The sequence below is a fragment of the Oncorhynchus gorbuscha genome, linkage group LG14 (assembly GCF_021184085.1).
Source record: "Oncorhynchus gorbuscha isolate QuinsamMale2020 ecotype Even-year linkage group LG14, OgorEven_v1.0, whole genome shotgun sequence".
NCBI classification, from domain to species: Eukaryota; Metazoa; Chordata; class Actinopteri; order Salmoniformes; family Salmonidae; genus Oncorhynchus; species Oncorhynchus gorbuscha.
Genome location: NC_060186.1, coordinates 7,905,106 through 7,930,214, shown reverse-complemented (window position 1 = coordinate 7,930,214; position 25,109 = coordinate 7,905,106). Strand labels below are relative to the sequence as shown.

General features: G+C 44.4%; 1 protein-coding gene across 1 annotated transcript; it reads right to left on the bottom strand.

The window, feature by feature from the left end:
- Window positions 1-13,318: 13,318 nt before the first annotated feature.
- On the bottom strand, window positions 13,319-24,780 carry LOC123994856 (protein piccolo-like). The gene is made up of 9 exons (XM_046297909.1): window positions 24,747-24,780; window positions 24,492-24,563; window positions 24,013-24,313; window positions 23,133-23,345; window positions 19,633-19,771; window positions 19,473-19,534; window positions 17,513-17,647; window positions 17,144-17,289; window positions 13,319-15,024 (listed from the first exon to the last, which is right to left on the bottom strand). Exons 3-9 carry the CDS (start codon window positions 24,305-24,307, stop codon window positions 14,881-14,883), a joined length of 1,134 nt encoding a protein of 377 aa, XP_046153865.1. The 5' UTR covers window positions 24,308-24,313; window positions 24,492-24,563; window positions 24,747-24,780; the 3' UTR covers window positions 13,319-14,880.
- Between the last annotated feature and the right edge of the window lie 329 nt (window positions 24,781-25,109).

The following is a 25,109-nucleotide window of genomic DNA, read 5'->3' as shown; positions in this document are numbered from 1 at the left end:
ATATCATATCCAGGGAGACGTAGTCGCATGGAGGTCACTGCGCCAACCAAATCTATCTCCGTAACCGACCGTCCCAAGTGACAACCGGGGTCGGATATGCTTTGCTGGCTCTCTGAGGGGAACGGATGGTGACTGTCTGGGATATGATGTTTGGGGAATACGACAGTGGTGAATGTCATTCAAGTGACTGTTGGCATTATCATTTTGGAAGGCTTTGCTATAGGAGGGGAACTCGAGGAAGGACAGATACGCCTTTTGGGTATCCGGAGGAGAAAAACAAAGATGCTCATTGTCAAATCAACCCCTAGCTCCTAACCCTTAGATCAGGTCTCTCCAACCCTGTTCCTAGAGAGCTATCTTCCTGTAGCTTTTCCCTCCAACCCCAGTTGTAACTAACCTGACTCCTCTTAGCAACCAGGTAATTATTAGAATCAGGTTCGCTAGATTTGGGTTCGAGTGAAAACCTACCGGACAATAGCTCTTCAGGAACAGGGTTGGAGAGCCCTGCCCTAGACACTGAAAGGTTTGGATAGGTTTAAACAATATGGTGAACATTCATTCTAGTCTATCATGGAGCAAGGTAGCGCTACTCCCCTGTTGTTGACACCTGTCCTATCCTTTCCAATCTCGTGACTAGATCTACATGGAATCGGCTAAGAGAAGGCAGTGTTCACCAATAAGTAATTCCCTCATGGAAGAAAGGGAGGAAGGGACAAATTTGATCATTTTAATCTATTTAATCAATTAAAGATCCCAATTGAATCACCACCAATGAGCCAAACGGGCAGATCATGGGTGATTCAGCAATAAACCAGATCAAGTTGGTGCTTCTGTTTCTTGTGTCAGGCCATTAAGAATTATTATACAAGTCATAACTGCCCGGGATGCTGATTAAACTTTAACATTGACCGTTGCCATGGAAACATTGCCTGGCTCTGGAAGAATTACAAAACAAATTCCACTTGGCAGGCCCATAAGAGAATGAAAGAATGCATTATTTGTTGCATGAATGTAATTTCCCATAGTCCGCTGTGTTCCGGAATGTCAGAAGGACATTAAAGTAGAAAAAGAGAAATGGGGGTAAACCAGGACCCGTATGTATTAAGCATCTCAGAATAGTGCTGATCTAGGACCAGGTCTCCCCTGTCTTGAAAGGCAAAGCTAATCGTAGATGAGTACAGCCCTGATGCACAACTTCATTGCTTATTTAAACATTCATTCATGTTAATATCCTTATTTGTATACATACACTAATTTAAATCCAGGCAATCTGAGATCATCACATCATGTAATTCATCTCACGTTGGCTATTTTATGTCTGGGACATTAGTCTCAGGTATAAGTGACAGCTCCTCCCTGGCTGTCTGGCAGCCGGACCTGATCAGGTGGTTCAGTATAAATATAGTGGCGCAGGAAAAAGGGCCAGTCATTCAATTATAGTCCAGATGGACCCCGCCTCTTTATCCAGCAACCCGACAGGTCCCCTGTGTAATTATATTACCCTGTCTAATGGCTTCTATCATGCCGCTTATCTCCAGTCTGGAGGGAGGGATGGATTGAGATGGAAAGAGAGGGATGGAAGAGACAGGAGATGGCATGAGGGAGAGATGGAGAGATGGAGAAGGGATGGAAGAGACAGGAAACGCCATGAGGAGAGAGGGAGAGATGGCGTGATGGAGAGAATGAGGGAGAGATGGAGATGGAAGAGACAGGAGATACCATGAGGAGAGAGGGAGAGAGTGAGGGAGAGAGTGAAGGAGAGATGGAGGGGAGGGAGAGATGGAGATAGAAGGAATGGAAGAGACAGGAGACGCCATGAGGAGAGAGTGAGGGAGAGCGTGATGGAGAGATGGAGATAGAAGGAGTGGAAGAGACAGGAAACGCCATGAGGAGAGAGGGAGAGAGTGATGGAGAGATGGAGATAGAAGGAGTGGAAGAGACAGGAGACGCCATGAGGAGAGAGGGAGAGAGTGAGGGAGAGCGTGATGGAGAGAATGAGGGAGAGATGGAGAGTGGAAGAGACAGGAGATACCATGAGGAGAGAGGGAGAGAGTGAGGGAGAGAGTGAAGGAGAGATGGAGGGGGAGGGAGAGATGGAGATAGAAGGAATGGAAGAGACAGGAGACGCCATGAGGAGAGAGTGAGGGAGAGCGTGATGGAGATAATGAGGGAGAGATGGAGATAGAAGGAGTGGAAGAGACAGGAGACACCATGAGGAGAGAGGGAGAGAGTGAGGGAGAGAGTGAAGGAGAGATGGAGGGGGAGGGAGAGATGGAGATAGAAGGAATGGAAGAGACAGGAGACGCCATGAGGAGAGAGGGAGAGAGTGAGGGAGAGATGGAGATAGAAGGAATGGAAGAGACAGGAGACGCCATGAGGAGAGAGGGAGAGATGATCCAGGAGGTTATATAACAAGACGGGGGGCATTTTGATACACCACAGAACCCTCTCTGCACCCATTAACAGGTCAGGGGCCTCAATCTGGCAGCTGTGGTAGTATATGTATGTCCTAACATGGTGGCGAGAACAGAGGATGATTGGTGAAAGCCAAGTTATGACACACTACTGCCCACTGTAACCCATGGCACAACATGGCATTTGGTACTTTCTATTGAATAGAATGACAATGGTAATAGGTTAGTTCACAGTCACGTCCATGCAATCGTGAAGCCATAGTACCATTCCACTCATACACTGAGTATAATGCCTTTTTATTGAGGACGTTTCTAGTTATGACACCCTACAGTCCATTGTAACACATGGCCATTTGGCACATACAGCATTTGCTGTTGAATAGAATAACCAAAGGTCGCAATCCTTTTTCAGATCAGTGCAGATGAAGCACACAAGGCAAACAGAAGATGGCACAACATTAGATAATTGACACATAGCTACAGTAGGTAGATCAAACCCTTCAACTCAGTTTAGGACCAGAAAGTCCTTCACTGTTTACCCTGGCTTCAACCATGTTCGGTCGATGTCCCTGGCCTGAACTTTACAAGAGGATGAACCGCGTATAGAAGGCCTCTCCAGATGACAGTCAGTTTGATCATGCTCAACACAGTGAAAATGTGAGGCACACAATGACAGTTGAATAACCAGGCTTTGTTGATGTGACTCGTCTTTGAAGGCACAGAGGCACAAACAGATCTTTAGAAGTGCAGGATCTGAGAGACCCGGACGGAGAGAAAAGAGAGAGAGAGAGAGAGACAATGTTGATGAAAGAGAGAGCTCAATCAGCAAAAGAAAGACAGCTGTGTGCTAATCAAAGCTGCGGTGAGATCAAATGGAAACATGTACTAAGTCGGCAAACCAATGTCCTTCAACGATCGCCCTTCAAAGTCAATTGCCAGCTTCCAGCCCCCTACCATGGCTATATGTATGCTCAGCAAACATGAAACAGTATCAAATAACCAGTATTTAAACTAACTAACTAACTAACTAACTAGGTAGCTAACAAGCTAACTAGCTACTTCTCAAGTTCAGATTTGTAGTTTAAGACCTTGCAGTGATTAACTTAAATGACCCTAGCAGCCTATCTCTGCAATGTGAAGGATATCTTCTAGAATAGATTCCCAGAGGGCATTGGCTGTAAAACAAATGTTCTGTGTCAACAAACATGAATTAGTTTGTGTAAGGCAGAGGCTAGCTAGCATCTGATTCACCCTTTTCACTTATGTAACGGCCTACGTAGAGTTGCCCTCTGGCCAGACATGGTGTTACAAGGGAGAGATCGGACATAGCTGGCGTTCCCTTTCTAGCATGTTCTCTGTCTCACCTCAGGAAAACATCACTCAGGAAAACTACAACCCTTTCTGTTTATAGTCAAGATTCTTCAATTCTGTCTTCCTCGTGGGGTTTTAAGTGGATCCTTGAAGTTGAGACATTCCAGATTTATGAAATGAAAAGGAAATTTGCTTTAAAATATTAATAATTAAAAGTCCAACTGCATCACTGCTGTGCACCCTCCGTGACCGACCTTAATACTCTAGCCTAGCTAGTTGTGAAGATCTGAAATAAATCCTAGGTTTAGGTTACATATAGACATATAGGCTATGTGGATCGGTTGATCGGGGTTGTTTCTGGACAGGAATCGTTTCTGGACCAGATGGATCAGTTGGATGAAGGATGGCAGAATAAAGGTTGATGGTTCCATTCCCACATGGGCCGATACACTTCACTTCAAGTTCTACTCCATTTCTATATTGTATAGCCCGTTTCTGTGTGGAAATCTGTCCTCCCAGAATTGACTCCTGTCCTGATCCACTGAGGGAGCAGAGGCAGATGCCTGGAGGCTCCAGCTGCAGAGACAGAATTAACAGGTGGGCTGACTGCAGCTCTGCAGGTGCAGAGAGACACACCATGCATCATCTGCCCAACGTTGGCCTGGTTCCCTACAGTGGGATACATACAGACATCAAAACACACCTACACATGTGCAGTCAGGCACACACACACACACATGCGTGCACACTAATGCATGCACACCCAGAGTTTTCCTTGCCACTGTCTAGGTTTGGAGGTGAAGGTCTGAGCTTTGTTAATTGCTCTTTGGCAAATATGTCAAAAGCATTAGCCATCTACAATTTTGCATGATTGGTTGATTGAAAGGGACTTGTTCTCAGTTCATAAGAGGTTAGGGTTAGGGCCATGTGGAGAGATAATACTTTCCTGTATATAGTATATTGTGGGCCTTGCACATGGAGATGGAAGAATTATCGCCCTCTAGTGATACGCTACTATCATTACTACTACCAGTACTTCTGAGAAAGGGTTGCATCAATAGTCTGACGGGGCTTCCTCTCCTTGCCTTTTCTCAATCTCTATGGATCTGAGATCATTGGGAGAATCTCAATTGCATACGTCTCACGTCCTCCTCAAAACCCATTAGAGGAGAAGGTCAGAGGGGAGGGACCTCTGGCTTTCATATCCAATGGGTTTTGAGTATCGATGAAAACATTGTGGATGCTTACTGGACATTTCCCTTCACTTTTTCAGATATTTCAGATCAGTGAAGATTAAAGAGATGAGACAGGGAGAGGAAGCTAACTTATACTATTGAGATGCACCCATGGCTTCTATGCAAGCTCCACTAATCAGAAAACCCAATTTACCCTACTGGGCAGCATAAACTGGGTTCAACGTATGAATGATTTGTTTCTGTTTGAGTGAAGGCGAGTATACATGCTCTTCTGTTAAATCGTCTAATATAATATTGCTCTGGAGGTGTAATTCATGGGCACCCCCACTCGATAAGCTGATTCATCAAAGGATTCAGTGGCAGTAGTGTGTGTGTTCTGTATAGGCAGTCACATGATTTCTATAAGTCCTCTGAGTACATGAATGTCAACAGTCAAATGCTGTGTGGGTGTGTTTACTGGCATGAACACAGTATATGCACAAGCATGCCCGTGAGTTTATATAAGGAGTGTTTGTGTGAGGGACTCTAAAAGAGACTGTGTTGCAGCCTGTTGGAGACACACACACACACACACACACACACACACACACACACACACACACACACACACACACACACACACACACACACACACACACACACACACACACACACACACACACACACACACACACACACACACACACACACACACACACTGCCCCTTAGCTAGTATACTGTCTCCTAACCAGACTAGCCTTTTCCCATACATCCCCATTACAGTATTAATGAGCATGAACAGTATCAATGATCATGAGCAACGAATGGGGAACAGATTTACTACTGTATCCGAGCACACACACACAAACACACACACACACACGCTCACGCACGCACACACACACACACACACACACACACACACACACACACACACACACACACACACACACACACACACACACACACACACACACACACACACACACACACACACACACACACACACACACAGGGGGTAACAGGAGGGGTAACAGGTGCGGGGGACCCACTGAACTTTAAGAGCCTTCAGGGTGCATAGGCTCACCTTACACCCATATAGGCTCACCTCACACCCATATAGGCTCACCTCACACCCATATAGGCTCACCTCACACCCATATAGGCTCACCTCACACCCATATAGGCTCACCTCACACCCATATAGGCTCACCATCTCACTATACTCCTCTGTAAACTGCTAATCTCTTTATACCCGTCGCAAGACCCACTGGTAGATGCATATTTATAAAACCCTGTTAGGCCTCACTCCCCTCTATCTGAGATATCTACTGCAGCACTCTTCCTCCACATACAACACCTGTTCTGCCAGTCACATTCTGTTAAAGGTCCCCTAAGCACACACATGCCTGGTTCGCTCCTCTTTTCAGTTCGCTGCAGGTAGCGACTGGAACGAGCTGCAACATACACTCAGACTGGACAGTTTAATCTCAATCTCTTCATTCAAAGACTCAATAATAGACTCTTACTGACAGTTGTGGCTGCTTTGCGTGATATATTGTTGTCTCTACCTTCTTGCCCTTTGAGCTGTTGTCTGTGGCCAATAATGTTTATAACATGTTTTGTGTTGGTACCATGTTGTGTTGCTACCATACTGTGTCATGTGTTGCTGCCTTGCTATGTTGATGTCTAGGTCTCTCTTGTCGTCATGTGTGTTTTGTCCTATATTTATATATATATATATATTTTTTTTTTTGAAATATATATATATATATACAGTATTATCCCAGCCCCCGTCCCTGCAGGAGGCCTTTTGCCTTTCGGTAGGCCATCATTGTAAATAAGTTATTTGCTCTTAACTAACTTGCCTGGTTAAATAAATAGACTCACCTCACACCCATATAGACTCAACTCACACCCATATAGACTCACCTCACACCCATATAGACTCACCTCACACCCATATAGACTCAACTCGCACCCATATAGACTCAACTCACACCCATATAGACTCAACTCACACCCATATAGACTCAACTCGCACCCATATAGACTCACCTCACACCCATATAGACTCAACTCACACCCATATAGACTCATCTCACACCCATATAGACTCAACTCACACCCATATAGACTCAACTCGCACCCATATAGACTCACCTCACACCCATATAGACTCACCTCACACCCATATAGACTCACCTCACACCCATATAGACTCAACTCACACCCATATAGACTCAACTCACACCCATATAGACTCACCTCACACCCATATAGACTCACCTCACACCCATATAGACTCACCTCACACCCATATAGACTCAACTCACACCCATATAGACTCAACTCACACCCATATAGACTCAACTCACACCCATATAGACTCACCTCACACCCATATAGACTCACCTCACACCCATATAGACTCACCTCACACCCATATAGACTCAACTCACACCCATATAGACTCACCTCACACCCATTTGAAACATTTTTAAAAAATCCCAAAATAAATGTACAAACAGTAGGGTATAAATAAACATCTCAATAACTAGAAATACATAAAAAAGGAGGGTCTAAGCTTCTATCGAAACTTGTGTTTCAACTCTAAAAAATGAGTGCAGGAGGAGAGGTAGTTGCAATGGAGGTATCACTGATCAGCTGTTTAGAGAAAATCCCCCCTATGTCCCCTATGCTCACTGTGCATGACTCAACACATATTAAATAGTACAGTATGCAATATGTATTGGTGTTCAATATAAATGGAAGGTTCCCAGGCCCACAAGTAGTTTGGTCATGACCAGGGTAGACCTGTAGTGTCATCTTGTGGCTATCTTGTGGTACTTCATGACCATGCCTTCCTTCACTAGCACATATTAGGTCAAATTGACTCACATGCAGACATCCAGCATAACTTTTCCTATGACTATTCTAAACAATATAGTCATACATTGTTTTAACGATTGACAGCTGCCTCTGATTGAGAACCATACTAGGCCGAACACAGAAATCCCAAATTATGGAAAAACGAACATAGACAACCCACCCAACTCACGCCCTGACCATACTAAAACTAAGATATAAATACAGAACTAAGGTCAGAATGTGACATTGGTCAGAACGTGACATTGTCTCTGTGAATGGTTTGTCCTCTGAGCTGAGAAATCAACTGTAAATTTTGGTGTTCCTCAAGGTTCCGTTTTAGGACCACTATTGTTTTCACAATATATTTTACCTCTTGGGGATGTCATTCGAAAACATAACGTTAACTTTCACTGCTATGCAGATGACACACAGCTGTACATTTCAATGAAACATGGTGAAGCCCCAAAATTGCCCCCACTAGAAGCCTGTGTTTCAGACAAAAGGAAGTGGATGGCTGCAAACTTTCTACTTTTAAACTTGGACAAAACAGAGATGCTTGTTCTAGGTCCCAAGAAACATAGAGATCTTCTGTTGAATCTGACAATTAGTCTTAATGGTTGTACAGTCGTATCAAATAAAACTGTGAAGGACCTCGGTGTTACTCTGGACCCTGATCTCTCTTTTGACGAACATATCAAGACTGTTTCAAGGACAGCTTTTTTCCATCTACGTAACATTGCAAAAATCAGAAACTTTCTGTCCAAAAATTATGCAGAAACTTTCCGGCTACCCGGATAATGCACTAAACGAACTTCAGTTAGTGCTAAATACAGCTGCTAGAATCTTGACTAGAACCAAAAAATCTGATCATATTACTCTAGCCTCCCTACACTGGCTTCCTGTTAAGGCAAGGGCTGATTTCAAGGTTTTACTGCTAACCTACAAAGCATTGCATGGGCTTGCTCCTACCTATCTCTCTGATTTGGTCCTGCCGTACATACCTACACGTACGCTACGCTCACAAGACGCAGGCCTCCTAATTGTCCCGAGAATTTCTAAACAAACAGCTGGAGGCAGGGCTTTCTCCTATTGAGCTCCATTTTTATGGAATGGACTGCCTACCCATGTGAGAGACGGAGACTTGGTCTTAACCTTTAAGTCTTTACTGAAGACTCATCTCTTCAGTGGGTCATATGATTGAGTGTAGTCTGGCCCAGGAGTGTGAAGGTGAACGGAAAGGCTCTGGAGCAACGGACCGCCCTTGCTGTCTCTGCCTGGCCGGTTCCCCTCTTTCCACTGGGATTCTCTGCCCCTAACCCTATTACAGGGGCTGAGTAACTGGCTTACTGGTGCTCTTTCATGCCGTCCCTAGGAGGGGTGCATTACTTGAGTGGGTTGAGTCACTGATGTGGTCTTCCTGTCTGGGTTGGCGCCCCCTTTGGGTTGTGCCGTGGCGGAGATCTTTGTGGGCTATACTCGGCCTTGTCTCAGGATGGTAAGTTGGTGGTTGAAGAAATCCCTCTAGTGGTGTGGGGGCTGTGCTTTGGCAAAGTGGTGGGGTTATATCCTTCCTGTTTGGCCCTGGCCGGCCACAGCGTCTCCTGACCCCTCCTGTCTCAGCCTCCAGTATTTATGCTGCAGTAGTTTGTGTCGGGGAGCTAGAGTCAGTTTGTTATATCTGGAGTACTTCTCCTGTCTTATCCGGTGTCCTGTGTGAATTTAAGTATGCTCTCTCTAATTCTCTCTTTCTTTCTCTCTCTCGGAGGACCTGAGCCCCAGGACCATGCCTCACGACTACCTGGCATAATGACTCCTTGCTGTCCCCAGTCCACCTGGCCGTGCTGCTGCTCCAGTTTCAACTGTTCTGCCTGCGGCTATGGAATCCTGACCTGTTCATCGGACGTGCTACCTGTCCCAGACCTGCTATTTTCAACTCTCTAGAGACAGCAGGAGTGGTAGAGATACTCTTAATGATCGGCTATGAAAAGCCAACTGACATTTACTCCTGAGGTGCTGACTTGCTGCCCCCTTGACAACTATTGTGATTATTATTATTTGACCCAGCTGGTCATTTATGAACATTTGGACATCTTGGCCATGTTCTGTTATAATCTTCACCCGGCACAGCCAGAAGAGGACTGGCCACCCCTCATAGCCTGGTTCCTCTCTAGGTTTCTTCCTAGGTTTTGGCCTTTCTAGGGAGTTTTTCCTAGCCACCGTGCTTCTACAGCTGCATTGCTTGCTGTTTGGGGTTTTAGGCTGGGTTTCTGTACAGCACTTTGAGATATCAGCTGATGTACGAAGGGCTATATAAATATATTTGATTTGATTTGATTTGACTTAATGCCCAATGTTACCTATACGGAACAAACTTTTAAGTGACTATACTTCGGCAAAAATAAATATTTTTCTTAGAAATGTATTGAATTTCAGAAACTCACCTTTTTGACAACTTACGAGACCATTCGGAGTAGCATAATTCACTTTTTTATCATTGAAGTCCACCATTTTCAGCACCAATCTCTAATAGTGTAATTACAACGATCTGTGCATCAGATGGTGTCACGTGTGTACTAGGATCTCTTCTTGACGATCGTGGCTTCCTCTTATGTATTGATCGGGTTCAGACACTTTACCAGGTGTTTAAAGACACTGTTACATATATGTAACATTGGGCTCTAAAGGGTTAACAAGGTGATCAACTTTCCCATATTAATTGTCACTACTTCAGTATTTGTTGCATGTATGATAATCAGCAGGATTTCAAGAACAATAATACACTTGAGATGATATTATGTTGGAATGCCTTGGTAGATGTATGCATAGCTATCATCACATATCTCATACAAAAACATTGTCTGGGAATCAATATACAAAGAAACACCCACCTTGTTTTCTTTGTACAGATATTTAATATTTAGACTTGGGGCAACAGCCGTTGTTTTTACAGCACAATTTGCATAATTTATCAATACCTCCTGTGTACAATCACAAAACCATGACATTAGATTTTTCTGTTTACATACAAGTGGAAAACCAGAGGGATTTTACAAGCATACTCTTTGTACAGTCAGCATACATCTTTAAATAATCTGAGAATTATTCTTCAGAATTTCGTTCCCCTCGTAACGTTTGATCTCTCTATCTTTTCTTTTTAAATAGAATTTCTGGACACAAAAATAGTATGAACGAACCACCAACTAAACATGCAACATCCATTGTTGTGAGCACATTTAAATTCTCCTGCAACTAGTGGAGTTGATAAAATAAGGTTTGTCTGTGTTTGTATCCTCTGGTAAAACTCTGTTGTGTCCGGTGTAAGGGCAAGGTTTATAAGGTCTTTACTCCATCTAAGTCCTGTAGGTATTCTGCCATGTCAAGAGAGTAACATACTGCTTGTGTTCTCATCTCGTCATCATATGTGTTAATGTCAGATATCAAGGAAATCTTTCGGTTTCCTCTTGTAGAAAAAAAATATATGTATTTACAAGGTAGGATATAAAGAGATGGCATTTCTGTGTGTGTGTGTGTGTGTGTGTGTGTGTGTGTGTGTGTGTGTGTGTGTGTGTGTGTGTGTGTGTGTGTGTGTGTGTAGATCTTAGCTAGATAACACACATAGGAAAGGGAGGTCACTTTCAGGAGGACTTGGCCATGCATGGGTGTGGTATGAAGAAACTACTCACGCACGCTGGTATCAAAAAATATCAATTTCAGGTGGGTAACCGTTTTAGATAGAACATCAGGTCATTACATTGTTAAACTTTTTTTGGTCATTTTTCAAATTACATATATACTGGAAAAATAAAACTATTCAAAAGTGGGGGTGCATAAAAACTCAGTGAAAAGCTAGAATCTGTTGGGAGCGTGGCTCTGGTGTTAAGAAAGTGTCCCCTTAGATTCTAGTCTATGTGAAGAGTCACTACTGTGTGTGTGTGTGTGTGTGTGTGTGTGTGTGTGTGTGTGTGTGTGTGTGTGTGTGTGTGTGTGTGTGTGTGTGTGTGTGTGTGTGTGTGTGTGTGTGTGTGTGTGTGTGTGTGTGTGTGTGTGTGTGTGTGTGTGTGTGTGTGTGTGTGTGTGTGTGTGTGTGTGTGTGTGTGTGTGTGTGTGTGTCGGCTGGGACATTGGGCTGAAGATTGAGTTTCTGGGTTGAAATATAAGCCCTGGATAATTTTGCTGAAAACAAAATACCTTTCCAATTAGCTATGTAACTTACATCTAACATTTGCTGATGTAAAAAACATATGAAAACAACAAATTGTGTGCAATAAATAAAGTTGCATTTAACGGTATGTGAAAGCATACTTATACAAATCAAAGAGCTATATGTTCTTATTCATTCCCTAACGTGAAGGCAGTAAAAAAACTATACACGTGAACAATACACAAACAGAATAACCCATTGTCCCCTAAAATGCATCGCTAATTCAGACTGTAGAATCTAGATTGATAATTCAGACACAGTCACAACACGAAGTCTATGTTGCATAGAATCAGATGGAGAGAACCTGTGGTGTTTGGTCAATGTTTGGCAAAGATCAAAGGTCAAAAGGTCGCCATTAAACCAACCAGCCCTCACACACCTTGACCCTAGGCAGGTCATCACTCTGAGTGTGTCCTTTCAACTGAAAGCCACGTTACACACCTTCAAATCTCACAGGTCCGTAGCTTAGAGATGCACACCAGCCCATAGCAAATAGTACATGCACACCAGCAACAATAAATGTGTTACCAGGACTATGACAAACATGCCAAAATTTAATAATTTCTTCTTTATTTTACCCCCTTTTGGTCCCCAATTTTCATGGTAGTTGTTAGTAGTTACTGTCTTGTCTCATCGCTGCAACTCCCGTACGGACTCGGGAGAGGCAAAGGTCGAGAGCCATGCGTCCTCTGAAACACAACCCAACCAAGCCGCACTGATTCTTAACACAGTGCGCATTCAACCCGGAAGCCAGCCGCACCAATGTGTCGGAGGAAACACCATACACTTAGCGACCTGGTTAGCGTTCACTACACCCGGCCCGCCACAGGAGTCGCTAGTGCGCGATGAGACAAGGATATCCCTGCCGGCCAAACCCTCCCTAACCCAGACGACGCTAGGCCAATTGTGCGCCGCCCCATGGGCCTCCCGGTCGCGGCCGGCTGCGACAGAGCCTGGGCTCGAACCCAGAGTCTCTGGTGCCACAGCTAGCACGGCGATGCAGTGCCTTAGACCACTGCCTTAGACCACTGCGCCACCCAGGAGCATTGTAGCATTTCTTCATCAAAGCAACATTGATTGAACTCATGTTCAAACAATAGCCCCAGCTACCAACCTCTCCCCATAGAGAAACAGAGAGCCCAATAGGATAGCTTGATGGAGATAGACACACCAACAGAAACCGTCTAAAGCATGCCACAGCCACCTACTCCCCCACCCCACCCACCCATCCAATGTATAGATAGACAACTGTTTGGAGGCGACCCTGATATATGAACCATGGGACACACTTTACTATACACAGGCCAAGAGGGTAATCAAGTATGGTCGACTATATTATATTACTATCATTATCATAATCCTTATTTATTTAATATATTCATTTGACATACTTATATATATTATATTTCTCTACGAGTGGGGACATACTGTATATTCATCTATACATTCGATAACTTGACAAAGTGCTAAGTAAAACATGAAAGTGTGCATGTGAAGAGATATTTCAAATGTGTGAATGTAAGGAGAAGTCAGAACTATGCTAGTCTTACGCATAGCAGTTCACTGTGTATCTTACTTGGAGGAAAACCAGGCTTGAATCACAGCTAAAACCTGTGGCCAATATTTCACATTCCAAAAATAAAACGTTAAGCCACAATCATCCACAACGGATTGTCTGTGATAAGAATATATCTATTTATCTCTCACAACGACAGTGTACTCAACTATATACAAAGTCAACCTCAAAGGCAACAATGCAACTTTTCACTGTCACGTTCATTAGGTCACCCAGCAGAAAACATTTTGCAACTGAAAACTAAAATGAGTATTTCTTCCGGGACAACACCAGGTAGTCCCTCCTTGTTTCAGTCTGTTCTCTTCCATTTGGTGCCTAATAAACATGACCCTGTGCACAAGACTACCCAGTCTGTTAAACCACACCAATTATACTTAGAACAATGTTTATATAATATATCTGATATATCAGCATCTAAATTTACATCTAGAGAAAGAAGAGAAGGGGAAATATTGTTGTCCCAAAATGTAAAAACATGCTTGCCAAGGTCTTTGTACCTTGTGCCAGATGAGGGAGTCATTTCAAATCGAGAATTAGAATTAAAGTGAGAATATGTCACAAAATATACTGTGCGTCCCTGGATAAAAAATTCTTCATTCATCATTCAGTACTTAAACAATTGAGGAGAATAATCAATAAAACTCTAATAATCATAATTATAATACAAAAATAAGAGGTGCAATCTCCATATAATAAATCTTCAACATTTAATTCCCAAAATGCTTCATAAATTAATTAAATTATTCTAACAATATACAAAGCCATGAGGGGAATCCACAGGTAGTTAAAATTTCATTCATAAATAAAAACATCTCCAGTCAAATAAAGCAATGAGAGAATCTAAACATGTCCACCCCCTGTATTTATGTGTCAGTCTCTTACGATCATCTTTCTTTGTGGTGTGTTTGAATGTGTTTTTCACTGTGTGTGAGTGTGTGTAATACCTGGTTGATTCTGTTCTTGCTTTGTTGCCTCAATGTCCTCCTCCCTGCCCTGGCTACACTACTTCCTGTAAACACAAGTTAATTTCCTGTAAACACATACCTACTTCCTCCCCACTAGCCAATCCCCAGTCACAGCTCAAGCAATTCAAACGCTGACCCCTGACCCTTAACACCAAAACTCAAGATCCACAGGATGCGTAAGAGATGTCTAACTCCTGCACCCTAACGGTCCTCGCCCGACCCCAATGGTGGACCTGTGAGTATGTCCAGTAGGTCCATAAAGAGTGGATCAGTGATGGAGACAGTAAACTCGAACGCCCTAGCCATCCTCGTCTTTCTCTCTGTGAGTTAAGAGCCTATAGAATAGACAAGGTTAACAGTAGGTTCTTTAGGAGTGGATCTGAGCAGAGCTAGCCAGCAGTTTGTGCCAGCTGACCACTCGCTTCCGCACGTCCACCTTATCCAGCCAGATGTAGGCCTCTCCGATCAGGGTCTTCTTAATGAACTTCCCCCCATTGGACACCAGGAAGAGCTGGACAGAGGAGAGAGAAGAGTTAGACAACAGGAAGAGCTGGACAGAGGAGAGAGAAGAGTTAGACAACAGGAAGAGCTGGACAGAGGAGAGAGAAGAGTTAGACACAGGGAAGAGCTGGACAGAGGAGAGAGAAATTAGACACAGGGAAGAGCTGGACAGAGGAGAGAGAAGAGTTAGACACAGGGAAGAGCTGGACAGAGGAGAGAGAAAAGTTAGACACAGGGAAGAGCTGGACAGAGGAGAGAGAAGAGTTAGACAACAGGAAGAGCTGGACAGAGGAGAGAGAAGAGTTAGACACAGGAAGAGCTGGACAGAGGAGAGAGAAGAGTTAGACAACAGGAAGAGCTGGACAGAGGAGAGAGAAGAGTTAGACACAGGAAGAGCTGGACAGAGGAGAGAGAAGAGTTAGACAACAGGAAGAGCTGGACAGAGGAGAGAGAAGAGTTAGACACCAGGAAGAGCTGGACAGAGAGAGAGAGAAGAGTTAGACAACAGGGAAGAGCTGGACAGAGGAGAGTTAGACACCAGGAAGAGCTGGACAGGAAGAGCTGTTTGACACCAGGAAGAGGAGAGAGAAGAGTTAGACACCAGGAAGAGCTGGACAGAGGAGAGAGAAGAGTTAGACACAGGAAGAGCTGGACAGAGGAGAGAGAAGAGTTAGACAGACAGGAAGAGCTGGAAGAGAGCAGAACAGTTAGACACCAGGAAGAGCTGGACAGAGAAGAGTTAGACACCAGGAAGAGCTGGGCAGAGGGAGAAGAGTTGACACCAGGAAGAGCTGGACAGAGAAGAGTTAGACACCAGGAAGAGCTGGGCAGAGGAGAGAGAGTTAGACACAGAGGAGAGTTAGACACCAGGAAGAGCTGGACAGGGGAAAGAGAAGTGTTTGACACCAGGAAGAGCTGGAGAGAGAAGAGATAGACACCAGGAAGAGCTGGGCAGAGGAGAGAGAAGAGTTAAGACACTAGGAAGAGCTGGACAGAGAAGAGTTAGACACCAGGAAGAGCTGGACAGAGGAAAGAGAAGAGTTTGACACCAGGAAGAGCTGCAGAGAGAAGAGATAGACACCAGGAAGAGCTGGGCAGAGGAGAGAGAAGAGTTAAGACACTAGGAAGAGCTGGACAGAGAAGAGTTAGACACTAGGAAGAGCTGGACAGAGAAGAGTTAGACACCAGGAAGAGCTGGGCAGAGGAGAGAGAAGAGTTAGACACTAGGAAGAGCTGGGCAGAGAACAGTTAGACACCAGGAAGAGCTGGACAGAGAAGAGTTAGACACCAGGAAGAGCTGGGCAGAGGAGAGAGAGGAGTTAGACACCAGGAAGAGCTAGACAGAGAAGAGTTAGACACCAGGAAGAGCTGGACAGAGAACAGTTAGACACCAGGAAGAGCTGGACAGAGAAGAGTTAGACACCAGGAAGGGCTGGACAGAGAAGAGTTAGATACCAAGAAGAGCTAGACAGAGAAGAGTTAGACACCAAGAAGAGCTGGACAGAGTACCGGACCCCCCCCCTATGCTGCTGCTACTCTCTGTTATTATCTGTGCATAGTCACTTTAATAACCCTACCTACAGTACTGTACATGTACATATTACCTCAATTACCTCGACACCGATGCCCATTGACTCTGTACCGGTACCCCCTGTATATAGCCTCGCTACTGTTATTTACTGCTGCTCTTTAATTATTTAGTATTCTTATCTCTGACATTTTAATTGTAGGTATTTTGTTGTATTTTCTTAAAACTGCACTGTTGGTTAAGGGCTTGTAAGTAAGCATTTCACTGTTGTATTCTGCGCATGTGATAAATACAGTTTGATTTGAGAGAGAAGAGTCATGTTTAGAACAGACATCTAGCAGACACTTTTATCTAGAGTATTCTTGGTAACCAGGACCCAACATTGCGTGCGTGCGAGCTGGCAGGCTACTCGATTTATGTAACTTTCTGTCACAAGAGTTCATATCCAGCGTGACACACAGAGCATGTGATATAGAGGGCAGCAGTACAGCACACATACGAGCATCCTACATATTATACTTTAAATGACATATAACAGTATCTAAGACAAGAAAAGAGATGCACAAGGGAAATAGACATTCAGGCAGGCAGACAGACAGACCTGCAGAGAGTGGCCGGTGGGGTTCATGCAGAATCTGAAGGTCTCGTTGAAGGAGGGCTCGCGGTCGTGACGACATACCCGGGTCTTCTTCTTGATGATCCTCTTCTGGGTCGCAATGTTCACCACATACAGCTTCACATAGAGGTCTGTAGACACACACACATATGAACACACTACATTGGTCACAAAATAGTTATCTTCTATTTTCTGAAACAGTCTGTGTGTGTGTGTCTGTGTATGTACCTGAATTCACATGTATCTGTACCATTTGAGTTTGTGTGTGTGCGAGCGAATGTGCATTGACATGAGTGTGTAAACGTGTGTGTGTGTACATGTTTGTGTGTAATGTACATGTACATATAGCAGTACCTGGCAGGTGGTCTGGAGACTTGAACTTGTAGGTGATGTTTCTGCACTGGAGAATCTCCAACACCAGCTGGTCTCCCTCTGTCTTCAGCTCCTTCCTCAGAGCTATCTTGATCTCTCCCATTACCTGGGTCTTACCTACACACACACACACACACACACACACACACACACACACACACACGTTAATTCACATATACACACACACCGGTGGAGGTCGGTGCCGTTTAAAAATTAGGGAGGACAATTATTTTTTTTACGAGCATGGCCTTATTTCTATTACAGCATATTGGATGACTGTCATTCATATTCCATTCACCCAGCTCAATGTAACAGCAATAGGTTTAGCTACTACATAATACTACAATTTTGCCTGTACCCAGTCTGTGAATGCAAGTTTACAATGTAGGTGCACAGGTTGAGAGAAATTTGAGCAATCAAAGTGATAGACATTGACACATTCACTCTTGCCTGCCTCTAGCTGAACTAGGGTGTAATCATTAGTCCAACAGTTGAATATGATAGTTTTCATTAGACAAATTCAGGTTGTTATCCCCGTTTCATTCCGTTTGCTTCCGTTTAAGAATGTATTTTTCAACAGAATTGGCGGAATGAATACACCCGTGATCACATGCAAACACAGTTCACTTTGATCCCTTTGATCGTTGTGTAATTCCTTACCACATCTACGTGCTCTCCTCCTCTCACCTTTCCCTTCCCTTGTGGACTTCAGTGCACAACACATTAGCTGCTTGTGACCAGGCTAAAAACAAATCCTAGCCAAACCTTCATATCATAACCGCTAACTGCTACACACAGCCTACATCACCATATTAACATCATAGTCAATATAGCTACTAGAACTAATGCATTAGTAAACCCGCTATAATCATGCAGTACAGTGTACAGTCAGCAGCAAGCAGTTTATCAGTTACACCGGCGGGCCCCTGTGGCAATAAATTAATAAAATCAAAAGCTTACCTTGACTTGGAAAAGTTCCAGTGTTGGATAGCAATATCCAGCTAGCTGACATAACATCCCTCCCTGTTTGAGCTGGTTTGTTTGACTAAACTAGCTAGCTGCATTCGCTAGCTAAGTGAAAGTGAAAAAAATACAACTAAATATATCGCTATATAACTGTTCAACTATTCTCTTTCTCTTTGAGTCAACTACTTACCACATTTTGTGCACTGCAGTGCTAGCTAGCTGTAGCTTATGCTTTCAGTACTACATTCATTCTCTGATCCTTTGATTGGGTGGACAACATGTCAGTTCATACTACAAGAGCTCTAATAGGTTGGAGGACGTCCTCTGGAAGATGTCATAATTACTGTGTAAGTCTATGGAACGTGGTGAGAACCAATAGCCTCCTAGGTTTTGTATAGAAGTCAATGTACCCAGAAGGGGACAGAAATGAGAAATTAGCTGTGCTCCGGCTACACCATATTGGTTGCCTACAGAGTGCTGTTGAGTGTACTGTAGACCTTCATTGCAAAACAGTGTTTTAATAAATGATTTGGTGACATGAATATATTTATTATAGTTTTATCTAAAAAGCATAACTTTTTTAATGTTTCACTATTTTAATGAAATTCAATAACGATGATGGTCCTCCCCTTCCTCCTTTGAGCAGCCTCCCCTGATCACTAGAGTGTTCCTTCCATGACACGTGTCAGTACTGTATGAAGTATGCTCACAGGGTCAGATGAATGTGACTGGTGCTGTCACTTCCTGATGACTTATGACTTCACACCAGTCACAACACTCACACTGGGATTCAACTAAACCTGCCCTAGAGAGCAGACCAGCTAACCATAGTTACATCTGAGGGATGTGTTGACACATACTGTACACACTGAAGCTCACAGGGACATACTCACACCTAAACACACACATGCATGCACACCATAGAATTACGCTTCCACCTCCAGGTGGTATACACACACACACCACTGTGACTTACCCTCAGAGTCCATATGGCCCATTGGTGACATCATCACGTCAGTGCCATTTGGAATCTTCCCACTGTCCGGAACAAGATCATATCAAAATACAGAAATATACACACTGAGTGCACCAAACATTAGGATGTAAAATACAGTATATACAATGACCAAACTCACAACCGAGGGACCTGGAAGATGGCACTGTCCACGGCATTAGTCCCACCCTCGTCCTCCAATAGGCTGTGAGCACTGCCACTCAGACCGCTGTCCAATGAGGCAGCTGTTACCGGGGCGTCGCCGGACCTGCCGGGCCGTGCTGTACGGAGATTGGACGACACAAGTCATGAGAGAGAGAGGGAGCCCTATATAGGCCTGGTTGAGAATGTACTGCCTTATGTGGGTGCACTATAAGTCTCAATAAAGGCCTGGGTAACTGTCTCCTTTGGTTCCATTGTTGATATAGTATTACACCACCCATGCCTACTGTTACTATATTAAATATTATTTAGCACTTTGAGTGTGATGTATAGCTCTTCCACTTTATGTGACATAACATTGTGTGTGTGTGTGTGTGATCTACAGAATAAGGTCAGCCAACACCTCTCCTCCAATACATATCACATTGTTATTATGAAAAGCACCACAATACTATAGAAGACAGGCAGGAAGCATACACATATGGGCAGATGTAGTAGCATACGTACAGTATCATCCCTCACACATAAACAGGACAACATTTTCAAACCACTTCATCATTGGACACACAGAGAGAACACAAGGACATAGACACATAACGATCCAGAGAAACACGATCAAACATTAAGCAACATAAATATGTTCACAACAGACCAAACAAAAGGCCCACAGACCCTATTACGCATTAGTAATCTAAATGTCAGACTAAGTGTGTGTCTCTGCTTTGTGGGGATAACTCATCATTTTACTCTAAAACACATTGATGTAAAGTTACTTAAGCAATTTTACATTTGTTATGCAATCATCACAATTACATCTTAGTAACTGATCGTAGTTTCAAAACTTGAATGGTTTAAATGCCTATTTATGTGTTTGCTTTGCAAAAGTTACGTATAATAAATGCACTGTTTATATTCACAGGAACTTCTATAGTAAGTAAGTGTGTTACTGACTGGGTTTGACCTGCGTCTTCTTTGTTCCACAAGACTGTTAGCCAGCTGAGCTAAAGCCTAGGCATTAGCTCTGAGATCTAAATGCCAAAACAAGTTCAAATCACTTCTTTAGGTCTGGCAAGGTTATACACAAAACCACCTCTGTCACATGAGTGCAGTGGTGAGATAGATATAGAGTATGACTGGTTGGTTGTGAATGGCGTGGCGTGGGATGTGTGAGTCACGTGACATGAAACTGGATCTATGCCGACGCTCTTCTCTCAGGCCTCTCGACACGATAAGAAAAAAGAAACGTTTGCTAATACCATTTAATGACCCAAGGGAGGAAAACAGAGTAAAAACGTGTACAGGTACTTTATAAAGTTTTATAAACTGCCCTGAATGCTGATTGGCTGACAGCCGTGTTATATCAGACCGTATACCATGGGTATGACAAAACATGTATTTTACTGCTCTAATGATGTTGGTAACCTGTTTATAATAACAATAAGGCACCTCGGGGGTTAATGATATAAGGCCAATATACCGCAGCTAAGGGCTGTGTCCTAGCACTCCTCATTGCGTTGTGCTTATGAACAGCCCTCAGCTGTGGTATATTGGCCATATACCACACCCCCTCGGGCCTTATTGCTTAATGGTTTTATGGTAATTGCTGTCAAAGCCTGATTTATTGTTAGGGAACAATGCCGGAGCCCTGGATTGATAGTCTATTTCCTGGTATTAGCAAACTGTGTCCGCGGTCATTAAGAAATTGTGTCTCGCTGCATGAATCTCTGGTTGTGTGGCTGGCTGTGTGGCTGTGTGTTAGCTCTTTCTCTCTCTCTCTCTCTCTGGTCACAATCTCTCATAATATCCCTTTCTGTCTGTTGTACCTTGTCAGATCTCTTTCTGTCTGTTGTATTGTGTCAGATCTCTCTCTTTCTGCAGGTGTGCGTTAGTATCCCAGCCTGTCTCTCTCCGGCTGCAACAATCTTTGCAGTCAGTCACACGACAGAAACGTGCGACTCTCACCTCCTTCTCTCTGTGGCCTCTCTTCAGACATGGCTTTCCTGAAGGTCAGGTGTCTGCCGTCTGCTTGGCTCCCAGTGGCCGATGCTGCCGGGCCCGGCGGGGGCGGGAAGCGAATCGGATTGGGCTTTCTGAATGGTGAGCACGCCCACTATGGTGTGTCTGTGGTGCCTCAGGGAGAGGCGGCCTCTTTGGGCTGGGGGGTAGGAGACTGGAGGGCGTAAGGGGCGCAGGCACGGGACAGGGTCACGCCATGTGGGTAGAGGGCAGAGGTCAAGGCCGGGGGCAGGGGGTGGGCAAGATGGAGACTCAGAAAGCAGGAATATCATCACCATTGAAACCAGCTTTACTCTCAGTCACATGCAGCCACAGTGTGCTGTGCACAGTCGCCCCGGCCCTCCACATCACATAGGGGTGGGGCGTCTACTGATGTGCATTGTGCTCCAAAAAAAAACAAGTGTGGGTGGGTGGGAGAGGGGCAGCGGACTGCATGCACAGCCATATCCAAGTGGAGTAGCTTCAGAAAGCCGGCCATTTTGGTATAAAACAGAAACCAAAATAAGTCCAAAACACAGGGGAAAAAAGGTATAATGAAATTTAAACGGAGGGAGAGCGTTAGGTTGGGAGACTTTCTTCTGAGTTCATCGTTGTAAATGCTTGGATCAGGTAGTTCAAACGATTCAAGTGATATCTAAGTGTATTTCCTAGCCTTCCCTCTCTTGGACCATGACACCATGACCAGTCCAAACTGAATCAAATATACTGTGTCTACTAATCTACTGATTCTACTGTGTGTACCATGGTAGTCAATGGCTTGACCAATCATGTGAGAGCACTGGCAGTGCTACTGTGTTCGGACACTGATTGACAACTGGTCCCAAAGGGATTTTTCAAAAGCCCTACTTGTTTGTCGGGAGTCAGTCTTGTTTAAGATCATCATTGTCATTCTGTGACATTCTGTTAACTGTCTTACAACATTAAATTATACAAGAACATTTAAAAGAATGTTTGAAACAAACTTGGCTTAAGGGAGGATGATTATGCCTGCAACCTTATGAGTCGTTATTTAAACGTTTAGTTCCAATTTATGATCTAATTTAACAGAGGGTTTAGTTTCTGTTTTTAGAAATGTTAGTTTAGTTGTAGTAATTGTATATTTCCTTTTTATCAACCTTTTAACCAATGAAGTATAAAATGTTTTTAACAGCAATCTTTGTGGCTCTGGAGGTACATTGAAACAGGGTAAACTGAGGAGTAAACTTTAGTGTAAACTCTAAAACAAGAAGTGCTAGAATACGGTAAGTGTGATGCTGGATCTACACACCGTGGGAACATACAGAAGAGAAGCAGTGAGGGGGGTACGGAAGGCACCAGAAGTAGGACAAATAAAAAAGGAGGGGGAAAAAATAGAAGGAAAAGGTGAAAAAAGAGAAAACAAAGAAAACAGCTCAAACTGGACAGAAGGGGGAACAGATGAGCGCGAGGCGGCCATGCTGCGGAGGCTTTATTTGCGTCTTTTACTTGGTTGGAGGCGGTGCTGCTGCTGCGGAGCCGGAGCTTCACCCGTTGCTACAGCGACACCGCCGGCGCCATCCTGCTGGTGTTGCCTTGCACTTTTGCGAGGCGCTGCACGTGGAGCCGCGCGTGGCGTATGTTGGCTGTGTCCCTCGGACGGGGAAGGCTTCGATGTGCCGGGGCTACTGTGAGATTTCTCAATAGTGGGCACCTGCGTGTCTAGAACAACCAAATTCACCAATTAGCATCTATCATTACCATTAAAGCTACCATCTGTTATTGTGCTCTTCTGTTTTTACATCAGGGCTAGAGAGCTACTAAGCTACATGCCACATTCTGTAGCGCCCTGTTTGAATGACCCTTTGGAAGTTGGTATTTTCCAATTGTTTGGGCCACAAGTTTTCCACTTAAATTTGGGGTTTTCCAATTAAGTTGAGGGTTAAGACTGAGGAGGTGGGGGTTGTTTTCAAAGCCTTCCATGGCCACGTTGTGTAAGGATGGGAATGGAGGAAGCTGAGGGTAGGAAAAGTCTGAGCTGAGTGGAGTCATGGCAACAGCAGAAAATAAAAACATGGCAAAGCAAAGAGCATGAATCCAAAGCTATAATGGGTGAGGCTGAATAGTGAGGGAGAAGTGACAGAGGGGGGATAGAAAGAGAGACAGAGAGAAAGAGAGAGACAGGCAGAGATAGCTTGGCAGACAGAGAGAGAGACAAAAACAGCTAGAGAAAATGAGAGAGAGAGAGAGAGATAAAAAGAACAAGGGAGAAAAGGAGAAAGGAGAGAGAACCGGAACAGGTACAGATAGAGAGAGAGAAAGGAGTAGGGTAGGTTGTTCGTGATGACTAAGAGGCCAGAGGGGAAGGGAAAGACAGAACCTCTCCTACCCTTGGCTGGATCAGGGAAGATCCCGTGGCTCCGGCTCTTGATGACCGACGACTTGGGCGGGTCCTGGTTCCCATGGGCGGGTGTTTTGGGGGAGGCGTGCTGCGAGGGGGGCTTGGGGGAGTCCTGGTTACCGTGGGCAGGGGTTTTGGGGGAGGTGTGCTGCGAGGGGGGCTTGGGGGAGTGCTGGCGCCCCTGTGCTGAAAGGGAGCGCCGGTGGTGCTCTCCCTCACTCTGTTCCTTCAGAGGGAGCCAGCGTGGGACGTTATCCATGTTAGCTGTGTTGGACAGGTCCATCAACACCTAGAGGAACACCCACATACATCTCCTTTAACATCAAGAACACCTACACACATTCCCTTTAACATCAACCTCACATAGTGGATGGCTGCTTCTTATAGGAAACTTACAGCAGCATCACAGTAATGTATGTCACCCTCACAGAAGTGCTATGGACAAAATGCATGTCTTTCTCTCTCACCTCTCCCAGAAAGTCGTTGGAGGAGCACTTGTCGTAGTCCCACACGCTCACCTCCAGCAGCTTCTTCCTCAGCTGAAACACAGCGCACGCACACCACACACACACAGACACACAGACACAGACACACAGACACAGGTCGCACACACATTATTATTCCTCTAAACTCACAAATGCAGTATTACAGTAACTAGCACACATCAAACACACAGGACATTGTGGTTATCCCAAAAGCAGTTAGTTATACTGTAGCAGTACCTGTTCCAGGTGATGTTCTTTATAGATAACAGTCTGGTTCCACTCTGTTCAGACTCTGCCAGCTTGTTTTTGGATCTCCTCTTATTCTCAGCACTGAATCACACACAGACAGAGCAGGCCATTAGCAAGGCATGCACACACACACACACACACACACACACACACACACACACACACACACACACACACACACACACACACACACACACACACACACACACACACACACACACACACACACACACACACACACACACACACACACACACACACACACACACACACACACAAACATAGAAATTCAGAACACAATGTTAGGGTGCAGGGCACAATGAAAGAAGTAGCAAGCTATGTTAAGATGTA

Coding starts and splice junctions, on each gene's coding strand:
- LOC123994856 (XM_046297909.1), bottom strand. CDS start 24,307: ATGGACCTGTCCAACACAGCTAACATGGATAACGTCCCACGCTGGCTC. Junction 19,535..19,632: donor ATCTTCCAGGTCCCTCGGTT/GTGAGTTTGGTC, acceptor TGTTCCGGACAG/TGGGAAGATTCCAAATGGCA. Junction 17,648..19,472: donor GGGCCATATGGACTCTGAGG/GTAAGTCACAGT, acceptor GTGTGTGTGTAG/GTAAGACCCAGGTAATGGGA.